This window comes from Dromiciops gliroides, chromosome 3, assembly GCF_019393635.1.
Source record: "Dromiciops gliroides isolate mDroGli1 chromosome 3, mDroGli1.pri, whole genome shotgun sequence".
In the NCBI taxonomy this organism is placed as follows: Eukaryota; Metazoa; Chordata; class Mammalia; order Microbiotheria; family Microbiotheriidae; genus Dromiciops; species Dromiciops gliroides.
Window position 1 is genome coordinate 593,801,554 of NC_057863.1, and position 20,898 is coordinate 593,822,451.

Sequence of the window (20,898 nt, forward strand, 5' to 3'; positions counted from 1 at the left end):
CCAGAGAGAGATGAAATCACTTATCCAAAGTTACAAGACTAGATCTTCTGACTGCTAGATCAATATTCCTTTGAGTATATCATATTGTCCTCTTTTCTTGTGACATGATTGAGTAGTTGGTAGAAAAGAGATTCATATTCAGATCTTCTAATCTAGCAACCTTTCTACTACTACTCCACATCACATTCCCTCCTAATTGGACCCATTTCCTGTACAGGAAATTGTTTTAGGGAATTAAGCCAATGGTTTAGCATGCCTTTTTGCAAATCATTGCAGAATCTCCAAGATAGGGATTTTTCATTGAAAATAATATGACAATCTGTGGCCATGCCACCTCCTAAAGGCAGGGTGTCTTTGGGAAATTGATAATGTTTGCTAAAACATTGCTTCTGAATTAACAGTGATGATTACCTGATAACTGAGAATGTATGAAATCACATTTTGTCACCATTATTTGAAATGTTTCTCTATAGAAGGGAGGTATATGTAAGTCTAGATCTAATGTCTTAAAAATGAAAACCTTTCTATTATTCAGAAGGGGAAAACTGAACCAGAAGGAACTTGTCTGAGGCCTAAGTAGTTTTTCTTTTGGTTCCACAGACGGTATATAGCCGACAGCTCTGTTTAGAACATGATGAACAGCTGGTATCTTATCTCTCTCTCCTTCGGAATATTGAGATGAGAACCAAGCAGATCAGTCCAGCAGAGCTGAGTCTAGCAGAATTGCAGGATCAATTGCGACAGGCAAAGGTAAGTTCACAGAGCTTCCCACCTGGTGCTAGGACTCCTATTTGTGGGGACCAATTTTTAATTGGGGAGTGTTAGCTAAGCGGCTCTCCGTAATATTAGGGCAAGGAAGGAGACTGGCAGCCTCCCTTAAAACAGAACAGGATTGGGGCAGCTAGGTGGCGCAGTGGATAAAGCACCGGCGCTGGATTCAGGAGTACCTGAGTTCAAATCCGGCCTCAGACACTTGACACTTACTAGCTATGTGACCCTGGGCAAGTCACTTAACCCCCATAGCCCCGCCAAAACAAAACAAAACAAAACAAAACAAAAAACAGAACAGGATTTATTTTAACAAGAATGAACTTAAAAAAAAAAACAACACAAAGAGGATCAGTAGGATCAAGGGAAAGGAAATAAAATGAGGAAAGGGAAATTATACAACCTGAAAAAATACCACCAACCAGGAATCAGCTGAGAACACACAGCCCCACTCCTGTTGCCTTCCAGCTAGAATGGCGACTTCTCCCCATTCCCTGAAACCTCACACAGCCCCCAACCAATTGTCTGGCCGCTCTGACAGTCACATGACTGCCCTCACTAGGCTTCCAGTCATTATAATTTTGCCAGGCCCATGTAGGTGAGTGGTGATGACGTGAGGTGCCAGCACCATAGCAACAGCTGCAACCAGTGGGTGGAGCACCATGTGGTTTGTGGAGCCCCAGGCCAGTGCGCAGGGAAGCATAAAAACCTCAAATAACAATTCTTTACATATTGGATTTGTACCTAGAGTTCAGGTCCAGGATAACACAATGAAAAGTTACAGCTGATTCATGAGATTTGGGTTCAGTCTTACTTCTAGATTTCTATGTCTGAATGGGGTTTCTGTGTAGCTTCTGTCTCAGAGTCAGCAGCTTGCTCTGTAGCTTGGAGTCTCTAAAGTAGGACTGACTAAATTCCATAGTATTTAACCACTAGTTGTGTTAGGGTTGCTGTTCAGCCATTGCAGTTTTGGATTGTCTTGACCAATGGACATGTAGCTTTGAAAATATTTGGTTCTTCTAAAAAAAAAAAAAGATTAATCTGAGGGACAGCTAGGTAGTGCAGTAGATAGAGCACCAGCCCTAGAATCAAAGGGACCTGACTTCAAATCCGGCCTCAGACACTTGACGCTTACTAGCTGTGTGACCCTGGGCAAGTCACTTAGCCCCAACTGCCTCACACCTCCCCCCCCAAAAAAAAGAAAAAGAAAATATTTGGTTCTTCTTTCCACCTAGCTACTTGTTAGTCCCTTTCACACGATCCTTACCCGTGTCCTACCTTCCATATGTGTCTGACCTTCAGTACTCTCTCTGGGGCCCTCTTCTTTTCTCTTTATACTTTTGGTGATGACATCAGCTCCCATTACTTCAGTTATGATCTGTATATGCAGATGACTTCCATATCTCTTCCATAGGCCCTAATCTTTCTCTTGAACTTGAGTCCTGCATCACCAGAGCCTTCTAGACATTTCTTACTAGATGTCCCATAGGTGTCTCAAATTCAGCATGTACAAAATAGAACTCATTGTTTTCTCCCCAAACCTTCTCCTCCTCCTCCTCCTGCCTTTCTTGTTTCTATTGAGAGCACCGCCATCTTTCTAGTCACCTTGTTTGCAACCTTCCCTTTTGTATTAACATCTTAGTTCAAGCTCTCATCACCACTTGATTGAATGGTGGGTATCGCTTCCTGATTTGTATTCTTGTTTCCAGTCTCTCCCCTCAAATACGTATTTCACATAACTTTCCAATTGATATTCCTAAAGTATAGGTCTAATCATGTCTCTTCCTTGCTCAAGAAGCTCCAATGGTTCCCTGTTCCCTCAAGGGTCAGATACCATTTCATATTTTGCACTACAAACCCTTCCAGGATCTGATTAGGGGCACAGTATGTAGAGCTCCAGGCCTGGAGTCGGGAATACCTGAATTCAAACCTGACCACTAACTAGCTGTGTGACCCTGAGCAAGTCACTTAAACTCAGTTTGCTTCAGTTCTCTCCTGTGTAAAATGAGGATAATAACAGCCCCAGCCTTCCGGGATTGTTATAAGGCTCAAGTGATAATGATCATAAAGCACTTAGCACAGTGCCTGGCACAGAGTGAGTGCTATACAAATGTTAGCTATCATCATCACTGTTATCATCGTCAAACTCCTCATCATTGCCTTTCCAGGCTTGCTGTGTGTCACTTACCTCCATGCACTCTCCATTTCAAATGAACTGTCTTACCAGCTGTTCCCTATGTACAATATTCCATCTGTCTTCTTGCCTTTCATGTCCCACTGCAATAAAGATGCTATCAAAGTGGGAGAGACACAAAGTAGGGCGATGAAAAACAGAAATGATCCTGAGAATGGGACCCTGTGGAATGACAAGGAAAGCAGCCTCCCAGAGTGTCTGGTCCAGGCTGTCCTTGAACAGGGATCCCACTGTTGCAGCCCTCAGGAGGGCTCTTCCCACCCTCCATGGGCATCGGTGATGCTGTTCATTGGCATTTATCAAGCACTTTACAACTTGTGATAGTTTTTATGTGTGTTCTCATTCAATCCTTCCAGCAACTGTGAAGTGATAGGTATTGTTATCTCATCCCTTTTACAGAAGGGGAAACTGAGACTGAGAAAACTTGTTCTCAAGGAATTTAACCAAGGGCCAACAGAGCTAAAAAAAAAAATTTATAAAGTGCTTAGCACAGTGCCTGGCATATTGTAGGTCTTTAATAAATGCTTATTCCATTCCTTCCATTTGAGGTAAAATTTGAACCTCAGTCTTCCAGATTTCTTGGCCAGGACTCTATCCATTGTACTATACCACACTATCCACTATGTTTCCACTGAAAGTACCATTGCCAAAGACAACCTGTTTCATTGTTGGGCAGCTTTGAGTGAAAACATGCCTGCAAGCTTAGAAATTTGAACAATTTCTAATGTAGCAGAGAAACGGTATATCATTAACAGCTATAAAATTATGGAGAGCAGTGTGGATGGAGTTAAGCAGCCCCACTTGTTTCTCTTGTCTGGTAAGCTTGCCTATCTCATCCACGCCAGAGCTTACTATTGTCATTTTTCCTCTTCTAACCTCCCACATAGTTTAAAAAACACTTTTTTGCTGTTATTGGCACCTTCTCTTCATGCAACCTTCAAGGTAATCCTGGTGCTTTTTCTTCCTGATGCTATTCTTCTTAGTCTTTGTAGTTCCTTCATATTTTTCCTTTTTTTTTTTTTCTTTCCCTCAGGGTCATATGTAGTTAATTTCCCTTTTTCTCTCACAGGTCCTGGACAGAGAGCTAAAGGAGCTGTCCATCCTGGTGAATCAAGAGTTGGACTGCGTTAATCAGATTGTGGCCAACCAGCCCCAGGAAGTCCCTGCTCAGTTGCTGAAGGCCTTGGAGAAAGATGCTAAAAATCTTCAGAAGTCTTTCAGCTCTGTGAGTGACACATGGGCTTCCAGACTTCTCAGCCTCCAGAACAGTGTGGATGTGGAAAAGGTAGAATTATTCTTCATAGCCAAGTGGAAGGCCCACAAAATCTAGGCAGGTTTAGGGATTATAATTATGATTCTCCGACCCTGTTTTTTTCTCTAGGCTAAAATCTTGAACCAACATGACGTACTCCAGGGAAAACTTCAAGAATTAGAGACCTGGATTAATGAAACCAGTCACTTTGTGTACAGCAGGAAGCATGTCAATGAATCAGATGCTACTGACTTAAATAACCATCTTCAGGAATGTGAGGTATTGCCTTGACTTTCAGTTACTCATCATGCATTGAATTTTCCCTTGGAGTTTTAAGGACTCCTGTTCAGATCAGTGTAGTATAGGGGAAGGAGAAAGGATATTCTAGAGCACTGCATTTCTCTCCCTTTCTCTTCTTAACATTTCTGGTGGCCTTGCAAAGCTGTGCACTGGGTCTGGGCTTATTGAAGGGGCTCAGTTAAATAGATTTGGAGTGAATGACTTGGGAAGTGGCAGTTGTCATCTTTGGTCCCTCTTCCCTGCATTCAGGCAGGAAAGGCATCTGTTAGATGGGAAGTCTGTGTATAATCCCTCAGTGCAAAGTATAGCAGCTACAGCAGTGACTGTGGGGGTGTAGTGGAAAGAGTCCTGAACTGGGGGGCCAGATACCTGTATTGTAATCTTGAATCGACCACTAACTTGTTTATAATTTTGATGAAGTCACTCTTTCTCTAGTCCTCAGGGAAAGTAAGGTGCTCCAAGAAGAAGTCCTTTAAGGCCCCTTCCAGCTAGCAACCTTATGAGCCCTTGTTTATCTATAGTGCGTAGTCAGTCTTAGAGTCCAAAAAGCTTGAGGTCATATTCTGCCTCAGACCCTACCTCTCTCAGCCTCAGTTTCCTCATCTGCAAAATGGACATCATAATAGCACCTACCTCATAGGTGGTGAGGCTCAAGTGAGGTAATATGTGGAAAGTGTTTCATGGACCTTAAAGTGCCATATGAATGTTAGTTATTATCCACGCTTCCCTTTCCCAAGCCACCCAGCGGTCCACATAAGCCAGCTAGCCATCTGCCTATCACTGCCTGAGTACTCTCAGTTCACTCCAGAACAAAATTCCTTTCCCTCATCCTGTCTTTCCTATATGGGTGGTCTTCCTCTGCTAGAAAGCAAACTCCCTGAGGGCTGATGCTGGCTCTTTTTTTAATCTTTGGCCCCCACCCCCTCCATCTTTGGAACAGTGCCTAGCATATAAGGGTTTAATAAATGCTTTCTCATTCATTCATTCACGAGATTGAGTTTTAAAAGTAAAGAGTCAGTGACGGGGGGGGGGGGGGGGGGGTGCATTCCAAAGCCAAAGAGAAATTATCTGTTTGGAGTCTTGACTGTTTTGGATTTAGGTGCTGAATGAGCACCTAAGCTCATTAAATGTGTTTGGGAATCAAAGTCCAATAGAGGCAACTTATTGTTCCCTATGAGGATCCTGGAGGAGATATAATTGAGAGACTCTCAGGAACTGGTTTGTCTCTCCAGTGCTCTGTGTAGCAGAGCAAGAAGGCTCTCTAGTCAGTTCTTTAACTGGGGCATCTCTGTACTGTGGAATATTTTATTAACTAGCCCTAATTTGGGGCTGAAGCTGACTGGAGGACTAATCTGGGGACTTTTGACTAACTGGCTATCTGACTGCTATTAATTTAATGTGGGCCGTTTGTAAAGTTCCACCACACTGCTCCACTCCCAAATTGATAAGCAAAAGATTAAGAAGCCTCTTAACTAAATAATCAAAGCAGAGTTTATTTATGAGATACTATTTAAAATTAAGAATACAGGGAAATAAAATGTACAACCTGACTTTGTTCAGTTCCGGTGCTTCCACCTGTTGCCCCTGGAAGTTTTTTTAATACAATAAGGGCCTTAGCTGCCTCTTGCCTCAGGGTATGTTCCACTTTTCTAACTTTCACTCTTTTTCTCCTTCACTTCAGCTTCCCTGCTTCACTTTCTCTTCTAACTCCACCTGCCTTAATCTTTGCTTTCTCCAACCTGTACCCTGTGCTGACCACTTCTGTGCTCTGAACTGCCTCCTGTTCTGTGTGTCTGTCTGCTCCGTCCTCTGCCGCCTTTGCCGCCCCTCTAATCTTGTCAGCTGGCCTCCAGTCCTCTTGTCCGCCCCCGTCTTTTAGCCTTCTCCTGTGTCCTTGTAGCCCCCCATTTCTCCTAATCTTGTCCCACTCTCTAATCTAACTCTCAGGTCTATATATATCTTTCTTTTCTCCACTCAAATCTTGGGGCTTTTTGTACCCACACACCAACCAAACTAATCAGCCAGCCAGGGCTCTGGCTGGGGCTGGGGGGACGCTGCAGCATCATGTGTCTCAGCACAGGCTATGCCAGAGCCCCGGCCTGGATGAGCCCAGGATCTCTCGGAAAGCTCCGCTCAGGGTGGAGGGAGTGCTAGCTCCCTCCCCACAGCTGTCTGACCTGGCGTCTTGTACAGCCCACAGGGCTTTTTGGCTCAGCTGAAACTGAGGGGGAGGGGCACCAGCACCTCCCACACAGAAGAGACCCTGAGGGGTCTCTTTCTAATCTCAGCCTAAAGGTAGGGTCCCCAAATCAAAATAAATTTCCACAGTACTGAGAAGGAAGGTGGCACAGCTGCTCATGTGAAGCAGTGGAGAGGAGATTCAATTCTTGCTCATCTTTCTCTTGTACTTTTTCAGGCCTTGAAACAGCCATTCTCTGAGAGGAGATCTCAGCTGGACATTCTGGCTTTGGACATTCAGTATTTCATTTCAGAGCATGCCCAGGACTTGGCCCCTCCACAGAGCCGGAAACTGCTGAGGCTTCTGAACGAGCTGCAGAAGGCCTTCCATGAGCTGTCGGTGCATGCTACAGCCCAAAAGGATGTGCTCCAGGGCCATCTTGAGCAAGCGATGCAGGCCGCCCAGGCCCAGGTCAGGCCTTTGGAGAGGCTCTCTCCTCCTTGGCTTCCTGGTTGCCACTCCCAGCCACCTCTGGAGGACTTGGCTGCTATTTATTTTTGACCATCTCCATCCTGTCAAAGGGCAATTAGGAAAATTCCACCAGATATGGCTAGACATATTCTAGTCCCTTTTTTAATAGAACAATAATAGGGCAGCCAGATGGTTTAGTGAACAGAGCACTGGACTTAGGGGCAGGAATGTTGGCTCCTAATTCCTGCCCAGAGACTTGCTGGCTATGTGAAGGCGGGCAAGTCACTTGGCCTTTCTGCATCTCAGTTTCTTCATCTGTCAGATAGGGATAATAATACCCCCTGTGTCCTTGGGTTGTTGGGAGGATCGATGAGACAATATTTGTAGAGATGTTTACAACCCCTGAAAGTGCTCTAGAGATGTGCGCTGTCACTTTGATAGTTCTCCGGGTGCTAGATCTTATAAGGGTGACGGATCAGAGGAATGGTGTCAGCTCTCCCATTTTAGAAATGCCTTTTGTGGCTGCTCACAGCTGCACTGTTAGGTGGGGTGTGTGAGGATTACTGTCCCCACACTACTAGTGGATTGTCTGAAACCTAGTTTCTGGGAAGTGGTTTGCTGACAGTCACACACTGTAGCTGACATTTGTAGAGTACTTTTAGGTTTTCTGTTTGCAAGACTTCCATTAAGTCATGCAATGCTCAAAGCCTCCCTGGGAAGTAGTAAAGCAAGATGAAGCTGCAGGTCACAGAGGTTGTCTTATGTCTCCTAGGCTTGCAAGCATTTATTAAATGCTTGTGATGTACCCAGGCACTTCCCTCAGCCCTGGGAATACAAATACCAACAGGAAGACCATCTCTGCCCTCAGGGAGCTTATATTCTAACTGGGGAGAACTACACATAAAAGGGAGCTGAAAAGGGCAGGAAGGGACAGACACTCAAAGATAGACAGCCTGAGGACTCAAGAGTGGAAGTCAGAAGGGCAGCCTCCTTCAGTAGAGCAGCCAACCCAAGCAAGTCTCTGCATGGCCAGAGGGCAGTGTGTGGAGAGTGTGTGTTGGCCAGGCCCAGAGGGAGTGTTCCAAGATAAAGAGGCCAGTATGTGGCATGGGGGCTAGAAGCCAGGGCTCCTGACTCAAGCACAGAACACTATCCTCCATGCCATTCTGCCCCCAAGTGCAGCATTCTTCCCTAGCACACCTGCCTCTCTATCACAATATCTTAAACAAAAAAACTTCAGGCAGCTTCACTTTTTATTACCGCCACCTTGTCATAAACTCCATGGTTGTTATTAATGCCACAATCCCAGAGTGATGGGAATGTTTTTTTCTTGCCTCACACTTGTTAGCTCACTATTGAGAAGAAAAGTGGAAGGGTGGTCTTGCATTAGGAAGAGCCTTCAACTGTCACAAGTGCACACAGGTTCAAACCCTGCCAGGAGCTCTGGGCAATCCCTGACCCTCTCTGAGCTTGTTTCCTTACCCCCTCACAGTGTTGTTTCAAGGATCAAATTAGATAATGTATGTACAGCATTTTGCAAGCATTAAAATGCTATAGAAATGTCAGTTATTATTAGGCAAACAGATCACTTGGAAGTTACTTCATCTTTCTGGGCCTCAGTGTCCAGTTTGTAAAGTGGGGCCCAAACCATTTATAGTCCCCACCTTCACTGTTGTGGGGAAAACAAGAGACTCCTAGAAAAGATCAAGGACGCTTTTATGTTTGTCTTTCTTCAGCTAGGCTTTTGTGTTTGAAGGTACAATTGAGCCTTCGGCAAGGCGGTGGGAGTGTGATCATTTAGCCTTCCAAATCTGGAAATTCACTTAGGGCCTGGCTTAGCACTGCACAGTGCACTTAGCATCTGTGAGTAATTAATGAAGTCAAGTTGGCTGTGGCAGTGAAATGTGAGGTCCCTGAGGACAGGGCCCCAGCTTGAAGATACCACTGAATTGCAGTGGGTAGTATAGCTGCATGTGGATATTCTCACCGAGCACACACTTAATCCCACAAGCTATGGTAATCTTGAACCCCTTAAGAAATGCTATGCCTTCCTCTATATCTACCTGTGTGTGTGTTAACCTGTTTGCTTTGCTTTTTTCAGATTCAGTCTGCACCCATCCTAACCCAGGAAGATCCCTCTTTGCAGCTGAAGAGCTCTTAGGAGCGCTCTTCCAGAATCCTTATATTGTTTGTGTTAAAACAAGGGGGAGAGAGGGAGCCAAGCTGGGCACCTCTTTGTGAGTGGGGGTGTCAGAGCACCATCATGAGGTAGACGCTGGTGATTGGTTTTTAATGGGGGAAAAAAGAAAAGAAGGAGAAAGCTGGTCAGAGACACACATCATGCTCAATCCCTCCTCTGTCTGGTGCTTTTTGTCGTGCAGCAAAGGTGGGGCCTGGAGGTGGAATCAGTCACAGAAGCATGCTCCTGGTCAGGGACCTCTCCCAAAGCCCCTCTCATCTGTGTGATTCACTAGGCAAAAATTATTGCCAGAAAACGTCCTTCCTTTTGTCTATTTTCTCAATTCAGATTCAAAAGGATAAGGAAGAAAAATGAAAGAGCCTAAAACTCAAACTCATTTAGGAGCTTAAAGCTCTAATGAAAATATTAGCTCAGCCTTATCATGTGTGAATTTTAAATATCTATGGGCTTTTACTCCTATTTGCCCTGGATAATGGAGAGTTGGCTATATTAAGCAGCCTGGGGAAAAGTGCTAACAGACAATGTTGTTCTTGTTCTCATCACACAGACTCTGATGCTCAGACTAGGAGGGCAGGAGAACTTTCCAAGGATGGTTTCTGTGCTTGTCCCATCTCACCCCACCCGCCTTGCAGTGTAACCTTTCCATTTTGCTTTCAAGGTGTTGATTTCTATTTGAGCCACCTAAGGGAGGAAGAACTAACTGTCTCTTAATGCCTTTGCCTTCCAACCAGACACTACAGGAGCAGCAGAATACATGCCACCAGAGGCTAGATGATCTTTGTTCCTGGTTAGGCCAAGCTGAGCGGACCTTGACTGGTCACCACATTGGAGGGGGCAGCCCTGAGGACCTCTCCACCTTGCAGCAGAAACAAGACTCTGTCAAGGTTAGTATTGGGAGAGGGATGGACATTGTCCCACAGAGGCAGGCCCCTACTCAGCCCTGCTAGAGACACAGGTCACTGGACCATGTGTATTCATTCTATTGTCTTCGCATAGGTCAGCACTATGAGGCTCACCCGTAGGAAATTTGAAATCACAGACTGTTCCCTGCCACACAACATACACCTGGGTTGTCTTCCCTTTTTATTATCTAGTATCTATGCAAAGTTCCCCTTTTATTACCTAGTATCTATGAAAAGTTATTATAAGAATTCTTTTCAACATAGGAGAATAAATTTACTACATATGTATCTTTTATATGAATTCTAAGGTCAGCTTGGAACCACTTTTGGATTATCTGTGGATCCTTCTGTTTTCATGGGTAACTGATAATTGATGAGTACCCTTACTATTTTCAGACTACTTGTTGGATTCCTAGTTACAAGTATGGAGAGCACTGCTCTTAGAACATCCCTGTTCCCTAATTTGATAGCTTTTTACCTGGCTACTCCTCTCATTATGCTGCTTAAAGATACTGAGACTGACCACTTCTCTTCTCATTTTCACATAATAAGGATCTGCAGAAGGATGTCCAGAACCATGCCAGCTCCTTTGCCAATGTTATCAAAGATGCAGAAGGATTCCTGGAAGAGAACCAGACCAAACTGAGCCCCCACGAGCTGAGTGGTCTGCGGGAAAAGCTGCGCCAAGCCAAAGAACAGTCAGAAGCATTGCAGGAGCGGGCGAGAGTGGCTCAGAAGGAGCTGGAGGAGGCAGTCACTGCAGCCTTGCAGCAGGAATCTGAAAAGGTAGTGAAGGAGTTAACGGGAACAAAAGATAGTCCGGATGCTTATCCTGGGCCGCCATATTAGTGAAGGGTCCCATGGGGCCATTTCCCCCCCTCCCCCCCACCCCCGCCGCCCACCAAATCATCAGCAAAGAATTCCAGGCCATGAGATGTTGGTTTCAAAAAGAAATCTCAGTACCTGACCAGTAACAGTCTCTTCATTAGAGAACTAAACAAAATAGAATGAAATCAACCCAGGAGCTGCATGTGTTGATTTGGGAAGCCAGGGCACCCAGAGGTGCAGTTGGGTCACTGTAAAGTGAGAAGGCTATGCTAGAGAATCTTCAGGGCTCCTGGCCAACTCTAAACTCCAGGATCCTGTTAGAACTAGAAGGTACTCTCTGGCGCCTAGTGGATGACAAGCTGGCCACATTCCTCCCTGTAGCACTCCAGTTAAAATTGCATGCACATTTGGAACACAGATACTGTTCCAAGTAGCAACAGGAAATTATAGAAGTCTGAGGATCATCCTTCATTACACTCAGTGCTAGCATAGCCTTCCTCTGGTTTCAGCATATAAAGAAAGATATGGAGTAATAAAATTAACTGTATGGCTACATGAAAGATTATTTTATCAGCATGAGGAACTCCTAGTGTGGGAACTCCCTTCACCAAGACAAATCACAATGTGGTCGATGCATGGTATATGAGTCCTGGGGAATTACCTGAGGTACAGAGTTGAAATAACTTGTGCTAAGTCAGACAACTCTTAAGTGTTAGGAATGCGATTTGAACCCAGGTCTTCCTGACTTTGAGTCCAACACAGTCTGCTGTACCACAGTACCTTGCCATAGTGAATAGATAGAGTGCTGAAATAGAAGGTGGAAAGATGTGGGTTCAAGTCACTTAACCCATCTCAGTGTTCTCATCTGTAAAATGGAAGAAAATCCCATCTGTAGCACTTACCTCACAGGGTTGTTTTGAGGTTCATATGACACAACTCATGTGTATAACATTTGACTAGCTTTAAATATCAAAACAAAACAAAAACAACTAAAGAAATGAAAAGTCAGACTTGGGAAAAGTTTGAGAACTGATTACCCTGGAAGACAGAAGGGTGCAAAATGACAGAGAGGATGGTGTCCAGTTGGAAGGGGAGAGTGTGTGCTTATCTGTCCATGACAGCTGATTAGCATGTGTCTAGCATGCCAGCCAGTGTGACTGAGTGATCACCTACAGACCCCTCCAACTCTAGGGTATCCTCTAAGACCACTGTTGTTGCTTAGTTATGGACAGCATAGAAGAAGGATAAATATAGCTAGAGGGGGAGCTTGCCTAATTGTTTTTCAGTGGACTTGGTTCGTGGTAACATTTTGGGTTTTTGTGCTAATGCTTTGCAAATACAGATTTTGAACTTACCTTACCTCTTGGCTGAAGCCCAGCCTGATCCAGCTGTTGTTTTAAATGACTCAGGCCTTCTCTTCTCATCTGCCACTGGTATTTTCAGACTAAAGCTGCCAAGGAATTGGAGGAGAACAGGAATAAAATTGATGCCCTTCTGGATTGGGTGGCATCCCTGGAATCAACAGGTGGATTGCCCAAGGCCAGCTTTCTAAAATTGGAACACACCCTGGCAGAGAGTTTGGGGAATGGGGTCACGGACACCATCGATAGTTATGTTGAGATGAGCCAAGCTCCAGAGAAGCTGGACCAGCAATATGAAGGTGCAAAGGTGAGTGCCTTTATTCATGCTCATTGACCTGCACAAGAACAGACCCTGCGTTTGGGATACTTGCCTGGGCTTGGCTCCCTCCCTGGCTGGGTGATGGAGAAGGGAGGGCAGTGGCCATCAGGTCTGGGGAGATGACAGTCTGGGCCATGGGGTTGTTGCCTTGGTTTCCCAAGCCCTTGAAGGAACCACTTTTTAAGTCAAGAGAGACTGCATGGAACATTCTCACAAACTCAAGCTGTTTGGTGTTGGCACAGGGTCAAGATTGTTCTGGGATTTATTAAGCACTTGTTTATATGCAGCAAGTTATGATGGTAGGCTTTGGGCTAGAAAGACACAAAGCAGTTCCTGCTCTATCCTGCTGTGGCGATACAAATACACTCAAAATAAATGCAGAGTGATTTGGGGAGTAAGAGAGCATGAACAATCAGTTGTGGGGGACAGAATTGTCAGTAAGTCGCATGTCTGCTAGGAGCCATCCATGGGCCAGCCAGAGCTTGAAGGAAATGAGTGTGTGTGACTCTGTTACATGTCACTTAAGCAATTTTATTATTCTTGTGACTTTGGAGATGTCTCTTAACCTACTTGGACCCTAGTTTCTTTGTCAGTTGAAATATGGACAGTAGTCTCTGCCTCAACACATACAAAGTTGATAAATGTGATGATCTTCTCATAGCTTTAAAAGTTCAGCATAACACTTAGGTCATCCAAGAGTGCCCTTTCCTTAAAAATGCTATTCAAACATAAGGTAATATTATTCTGCCCAGGTGCTTAGGGGATAATTCTGCAATGTCTTAGAAAAGAAAGGGAAAATTTGCTTCTAAACAGATTGAAGAATGTCCATATAACACCAGTGGGCCAAACAAAGCCAGATTGGCAACTTGGTTCCTCTGATTGCTCACTCGCATGAATTCTTGTAAACTGAAAAATACAAGTGGAGTACCAGGCACGGCATCCAGTGGCCTGACATTTAACCAGCTGTGTGACCTTGGGTAATCACCTTACCTCGCTGACCCTTGGTTGTGTCATCTGAAAACCAGAAATAGTTATTTGAACTACTTCCTTACCAAGATTGTTTGGAAAGTGTTTTTTTGAATTATGAAGTGTACTATAAATGTGAGTTCTTATCATCCCCTTCTAACTGGCTTTTTGGTTTGGGGTTTATTTCCCAGGCCCGTCACCAGGAGCTGCTCTCCCAACAGCAAGACTTCATTCTGGCCACTCAGGCAGCTCAGGCATTTCTGGACAAGCATGGCCACAGCCTGGCCCCAGAGGAGCGGCAGAAGCTTCAGCAGAAGCTTGCTGACTTGAGGGAGCAGTACACTAACTCCCTGACCCAGGCAGAGACAGAACTGAAGCAGGTGCAGGCCTTGCGGGATGAGCTGCAGAAATTCCTCCGAGATCACAAGGAGTTTGAAGACTGGCTGCATCAGGCGGAGAGGGAGCTGGAGAGTGTGCACAAGGGAGGCAGCGACCCTGAGGCCCTCCGGTCCCTGCTGCTTCGACAGAAGAGCTTCTCTGAGGATGTCATTTCCCACAAAGGAGACTTACGGTTTGTGACGATGTCTGGCCAGAAGGTCCTGGACACAGAAAACAGCTCCAGGGAAGGCACAGAGCCCTCAGCAACCAGGCACTTAGTGACCTCTAAGCTGGAGGATGCAACCCAACGATATACTGCCCTTCACTCGAAGGTATGGAGGGAGACTTGAGCCCCAGGTGTTAGTTATCTCATCGAGCTCATGGTATAGAGTGGCAATCACTTCCACAAAGCAATGTGGACAGATCCATATGTTGTTAATAAGCAGGCTTTTCAGGGTCTCAGGCTTCTCCCTCTCTACTCTGGAAGAGTAGATATGTTTGGGTCAGAGTTCTAAATTGCTTTTGAGAACCACCATTCCAATTCACTACTGTATGATTACTGTACTAACGTGCCTGTTTTCTGCAGGAAGCCCCTCTAAACATTTGTCATTTTCCTTTTTTGTCCATTTTGCTGATCTGTTTGCCATTGGGTTTGAGGTGGTGGCACCTTAGATATGCTTTAATTTGAATTTTCTGGGGCAGCTAGGTGGTGCAGTGGATAGAGCACCAGCCCTGGATTCAGGAGGACCTGAGTTCAAATTTGATCTCAGACACTTGATACTTACTAGCTATGTGACCCCAAGCAAGTCACTTAACCCTTATTGCCCCACCCCACTCCCCAAAATTGAATTTTCTAATAGTGATTTGTAGCAGTTTCATTTGGCCGTTGATAGCTTTGGGTTTTTCCTTAGAAAACTGACTCTTTGTATCCTTTAACCATTTTTTAATTGGGGAACAGATACAATCAATATGTACAAGGCAAGGACTATGTGAGTGGAGGCTGCTCAGTTGAACTCTGAATTCATAGAGCCTCAGCGTTAACTCCAGAGTGTGCTCTTCCCTAATAAATGCTTGGCTAAACAGCCACGTCCTGATCACTTACTACTTTGTCAGGCACAAAGAACTGTGGGTCATACAAAGAGCAACAAAATAGAATATTTGTCCTCAGAAAGTGTATGGTCTGGTAGGGGAGATAAACTATGTAGAGAGAAAGACAATGAATAGTAGACTATGCCAAGTGATGGAAAGAAAATGTGATTCAAATCAAGGAAAGATTGTTTCTGATTGGGGGGGTGAAGGAAAGGCTTCATGGTGGAGGAAGCGGCTGAACGGTCCCTTTAAGGATCGGTCACTTTTCATCAGAGGTGAGAAGATAGGGACATCTGGGAAGAGAAAGCAATTTTCAAGAAAATGGATACTCCTGAAGCGCTTGGCATTGCAGGGCAGCCCAGACCTATCCTCATTCACTGTGCTTATCCCCCCTTTTTCTTGAAACAGTGCAACAAACTAGGTTCTCACCTGAACATGCTTCTAGACCACTCTCAGCAATTCCAGAGCAGCACAGACAGCCTTCAGGCCTGGATACAGGAGTGTGAGAGCAAGGTGAACCAGCTTCTCTCAGACTCTGTGGCCTCTGATCCCACAGTCCTTCAGCAACAACTTGCAAACACAAAGGTAAAAAACAAACAAAATAAGTCAGCAACTAAGCCCAAACTTTGATATCAGGATAGTCTCCTTTAAGTCTCCCCACATCTCATGACCAAAAAATGGCTGGAGAAGGGAACCTGGAAAGGGCGGAGGGGGGAGATTTGAACAAGGCCACTGTGCCAGGAGCCCCCTTCTGGACACTAGCCAGTGCATTTGGGGGTAGTTTACTGACTTAGAGGCCCTAGAAGCAAGCAGGATCACTAACCCTCTTGGTCTTTGCTCTGCTTTCGGACAAACAGCAGCTACAGGGAGATCTGGCTGAGCATCAAGTACCTGTGGAAAAGCTCCAGAAAGCAGCCGGGGCCCTCCTGGAGATGGAGGGTGAGCCAGCTCCTGACCCCCGGCACATCCAAGAAACCACAGGTAGGGAGCCAAACTGGATGGTACTGAGGGGCCAGGGGTCAGGCGGCTAAAGAGAATGTAGTTGGTGGGGAGTGAAGAAGGGGACACCTCACTTATCATCAGAGTCCAGAGCCCACAGCTGGGATGCTGGGAATAGGCACCTTGAATATTATTTTGTCTAATCCCTTCATTTACAGAACAGGTCCCCATCACCTTCCCAAAGTTACACAAGTAGCAGAGCTGAGAGTTGAGCCTGGGGCCTCTGAATCAAAATACTGGTTCTGATGTGCCACCCACAGCCGGGGAGTGGGATGACGCCCAGTTCAAGTTGTCAGCTGCTCTAAGGGGCACTTTGTCAGAAGAGGGTTAAGCTTCGCTCTCCAAAGATGCTGCCCCTTGATGCAGATATTTTTCTCAGAGACCAGAAGAAACACTACAGAGAAAATCTGGCAGAGGAAGAGGGGCAGCTCAGATGTTTAAGGGAGCTTTCATTGATGTTTTTTTCTGTTTTTTTTAGGGGAATAAGTGCTTTTTTACTTTCTTTATGCTTATGCCATTTGAGGGCCAAATGTCAGCAGTACTCTAGGCTTTGCCTTCCTTTTGGGTTTTCTTGACACCTTGTCAAGTTGATTTTATAGAATTTACAGTAGAATATAGAATTTACTTTTTGGGGAACTTCTCTGAGTGGAAATCCCCCAAATGTCCCTTTTCTAGATATTCCTTTTGGGCGTGAGCAATGATTTAGTTGGAAAACCACTATGCCCCCATTTCCTTTGAATCTTGCAGATTCCATCTTGGGCCATTTTCAGAGCCTTTCTGGGAGGCTGGAAGAACGTGCCAATCTATTACAAAAGGCAATTGCTCAGTCACAAAGTGTCCAAGAGGGCCTGGAGAACCTGCTGCAGTCCATCAGTGATGTAGAGAAGAGCCTAGAAGGAGAGCAGGTGGCATCATTGACCTCAGCAGCTATCCAGGAAGCCTTGGCCATCAATATGGTGAGGGAGACATGTGGGTGGAAAGGTGTGAACAATGCCAAAACAAATAATGGCGTCGTTTACATGACTAGGAGGTGTTAGGATCTAATTGATCCACTTACCTGAATCCTCAAATAAAATGAAAAGAAACTGCCTGAAATATAGCTCACATATGTAACATATGTCATTTGCATTTATGGAGTGCGTACTCTGTGCCTGGCACTGTGCTGAGCACCTTACACTGATCTCATTTGATCCTCACAGCAACCCCAGGAGATAGGTGCTATTATGATTTCCATTTACAGTTGAGGAAACAGGCAAACAGAGGTTAAGTGACTTTCCATACACACGCATGCACACACACACATACATACATAAATAAATAAATACATAGTTACATACAGTGATTTTCAGATTGGTTTGGAAAAGAGATTGCAAGGTGGTTATTATGATGTGAGACCCTGAGGAGGGTTGTGCAGGAAGGGGGAGCTTTGAAAGTGCTGTGGAAATATTTTCCACAAATTATTAAGTGAGGCTGAGGTTGGTCGGAAGAGTTTGTCAAATCTCCTGAGGTGAGTGCATTTTAGAGCCAACATGTTTTTAATGGCAGAAACTCAAGCAGGACATTGCCCGGCAGAAGAGCAGCCTGGAGGCTACCCGTGAAATGGTGACCCAATTCATGGAGACCGCTGATGGTGCCACAGCCACAGGGCTTCAGGGCAAGCTGGCAGAGGTGAGTGAGCGCTTCAGCCAGCTGTGTGAACGGCAGCAGGAGAAAGAGAGTTCCCTGAAGAAGCTCCTGCCTCAGGTGGAGATGTTTGAGCACCTCTCAGAGAAGCTCCAGCAGTTCTTGGACAACCGAGCCCGGATGCTGGCCTCAGGGAACCAACCTGATAGAGATATTGCTCAGTTCTCCCAACAGATTCAGGTGAGCATCACGCTGTGCTGGCTGGTGGGAGGGAATGTGCAAGGGAGATGGGAGCCCTGACACAGCTGATAAAGAGCACTGGATTGACTGCATACTCAACTGATCCAGCGGTTGACCCTGCCAGTTTGACTCTTTGCTAGGGCACTTCTCTTTTTTAGGCAGGAACTTCAGTAGGGAGAACCTGCAAAATTATGGTTGTTTGCCTTGTCAGGAGCTGAATTTGGAAATGGGAGAGCAACAAGAGAACCTGGATGCCCTTGAGCACCTGGCCACTGATCTGAGCACCTGTGGCTTTTCACTGGATGCTTCCCAGCACCAGGAGAGGGTGCAGAAGCTAAAGAAGGAGTTCACGGGGCTGCAAAAGTTGGTTCAAGAAAGGTGAGTTCTATTTCTGGGAAGTCTCTCCCTCTGTGTGTGAGGCGCTCCCTGGGAGAGGCCCTCCAGACTCCAGTGGAAGCCCTCACTGACATCTGCCCAGACGATTCCAGGAGCCTCTTAATTCCTCACTTTGCCTCCAAGGTCTCTGCACACTAAGCCACCATCCATGTCACTGCTAGAGGCCCAGTCCTAAGGCTACGTTTGACTATCAGGTGCTTGCTTCCCGGTGGGCCTCTACAATCCAACACAGACTCCATTGTTTCACACTTAAAGCTCTTCCTCATCTGGCATCAGTCTTCTTGTCCAAATCTATTATATAGTACTCTCTTCCCATCCTCTGGTCTAGCCAAACTGGCCTTTTAGCTGTCCCTCACATGGCCTGGCACTTCTCATCTCATACCTTCTCACACAGGCCATCCCCAGTGCCTGGGATGGTATCTCTCCTCACTTTGTTCTCCTACATTCCCTCATTTCCTTTTAAGAAAGCCCAGCTGGTAGCGCCTCTCCCTCACCTCAAAACCATCTTGTATGTAATGAGTGTCCATGTTTTCCCTAATGGATTATAAGATCCTCAAGGGAAGGGACTCTCTCACTCTGGTTTTGTGTGTTCAGGACCTAGCCCTGTGCCTGGTGTGTTATGGTTCATAAAGGTTTGCTGACTGACCGACTGAACCCCCTTTTCTCCTTGTCTTAGAATTCCCTGCTTCCTTTATGGCTCGGCTCAGGGGCCACCTTCTCAAGGATGCCTTTTCTGAGCCATGCAGTTCTCTTGTTATTGCTCTGTCCTCTTGACTAGATAAAAGTCTTTCATCTTCACCTGCACACTCTTTCTCTCCAATAACCAATGTGGTCAAAGGCAGGAGCCATTTCTACTTTGTCTTTTTATTCCTGACATTGAACACAAGTAGTCACTTAATAAATACTTACTGGATGAATGAATGACATGACCCCCTTCTCATTTCTCCTCTGCCAGATTTTGAATCACTGGAGCTTAGAAGTTTCCTTCGCATTCTGGGAGCCTGTACTTCTTTCCGTAAAAGAATTTCTAATGTAAAAGTGATGCCTCTCAGTAATAGAGATGAAAGAGGAAGGAGGTTCTTTCACTGAAGGCAACATTGCAGTTCCACAAACAAAACACTCCACCTTGGGGGCAGCTAGGTGGTGCAGTGGATAAAGCACTGGCCCTGGATTCAGGAAGACCTGAATTCAAATCCAGCCTCAGACACTTGACCCTGGGCAAGTCACTTAGCCCTCATTGCCCTGCCCCCCCCCCAAAAGGCACTAACAAGACACTCCACCTCTCAGTTCCAGGCATTTTCTTTGACTGTTCCCCATGACTGGAAAGTTCCCCCTCCTCAATTCTACCTCTTGGCTTCCCTGGCTTCCTTTAAATTCCAAAAAAAAAATCCCATCTTCCACAGGAATCTCTTTTTATTCTAGTGCCTTTCCCTCTCTTATTTCCTATTTATCCCATAGATAGCTTGAGTGTACATAGCTGTTTGCTTGTTTTCTCCCCCATTAGATTGTCAGCTCCTTGAGGGCAGCAACTGTCTTTTTCCTCTTTTTGTATCCTTAGCCCTTAGCACAGTGTCTGGCACATAGTAGGCACTTCATAAGTGTTTATTGACTATTGTTAAAAGAAGCAACAAGGACTGTGCAATCACAAGACCTGGCCTTGAAGCCTGGCTTTGTTATTTACCACCTGTGCAAACTTGGGCAACTCTCTTATAATCTCAGACCTCAGTCTCCTCATCCATAAAAAGAGGTAATTCTATTAGATGGTTACTAATATTCCTTCAATTTCTAAATTCTCTGATATCCTGGAACAATTTGGAGGTAACACGAGGGGTCAAAATGGGATCTGAAATTTTATTTAAAAACTAGTGGGAATCCCATAAATCTGAGTGATGGGTAGGTGGACTGGCATTGGCTCCATCTATTTTGGTCTGGTTTAGGAAATATGCTTTGGGGGTAGTTAATGAGAGATAGGGGATAAGCTGCCCCAAACCAAGATTTTTCAGAGAAAAGAAATTCATGCTAACTTTACAATGGAAGATGTGAACAAAAGCCTTCTTTCTTTGAGCAAACATTTATTAAACCCCTACTATGTGCAATACATTGTGCTTAGTAATGTGTGAGATACAAAGTTCAGAAAAGACAAAGGCCCTGCCTTTGTGGAGCTCACAGTCTAGTGAGAACTTCCAAATGTAGTCTTGAATAGCTCATCTACTTCATTGAGGCCTTAGAGATTGCCTGCCAGATGCCCCCGACATCCCCATTTTATAAAGAAGGAAAATGCAGCTTAAGAGTAAGTTAAGGGCAGCTAGATGGCACAGTAGATAAAGCACCAGCCCTGGATTCAGGAGTACCTGAGTTCAAATCAGGCCTCGGACACTTAACACGTATTATCTGTGTGACCCTGGACAAGTCACTTAACCCCAATTGCCTCAC

The 20,898-nt window shown here is 45.3% G+C and overlaps 1 protein-coding gene across 19 annotated transcripts in view; it reads left to right on the plus strand.

Annotated features, from left to right (window-relative positions):
- Positions 1–20,898, plus strand: part of LOC122751408 (microtubule-actin cross-linking factor 1-like) — a 287,171-nt gene that overhangs the window by 136,919 nt on the left and 129,354 nt on the right. For 18 of the 19 annotated variants that reach the window (XM_043998438.1, XM_043998450.1, XM_043998446.1 and 15 more), the window contains 13 exons: positions 601–750; positions 4,032–4,247; positions 4,344–4,493; positions 6,931–7,164; positions 10,096–10,248; positions 10,819–11,052; positions 12,538–12,762; positions 13,932–14,450; positions 15,616–15,792; positions 16,065–16,188; positions 16,954–17,162; positions 17,752–18,069; positions 18,281–18,447. In XM_043998438.1, the coding sequence (XP_043854373.1) occupies positions 601–750; positions 4,032–4,247; positions 4,344–4,493; positions 6,931–7,164; positions 10,096–10,248; positions 10,819–11,052; positions 12,538–12,762; positions 13,932–14,450; positions 15,616–15,792; positions 16,065–16,188; positions 16,954–17,162; positions 17,752–18,069; positions 18,281–18,447 (2,876 nt within the window). The remainder of the gene's footprint in view (positions 1–600; positions 751–4,031; positions 4,248–4,343; positions 4,494–6,930; positions 7,165–10,095; positions 10,249–10,818; positions 11,053–12,537; positions 12,763–13,931; positions 14,451–15,615; positions 15,793–16,064; positions 16,189–16,953; positions 17,163–17,751; positions 18,070–18,280; positions 18,448–20,898) is intronic. The other variant, XM_043998455.1, reaches the window with a different exon arrangement.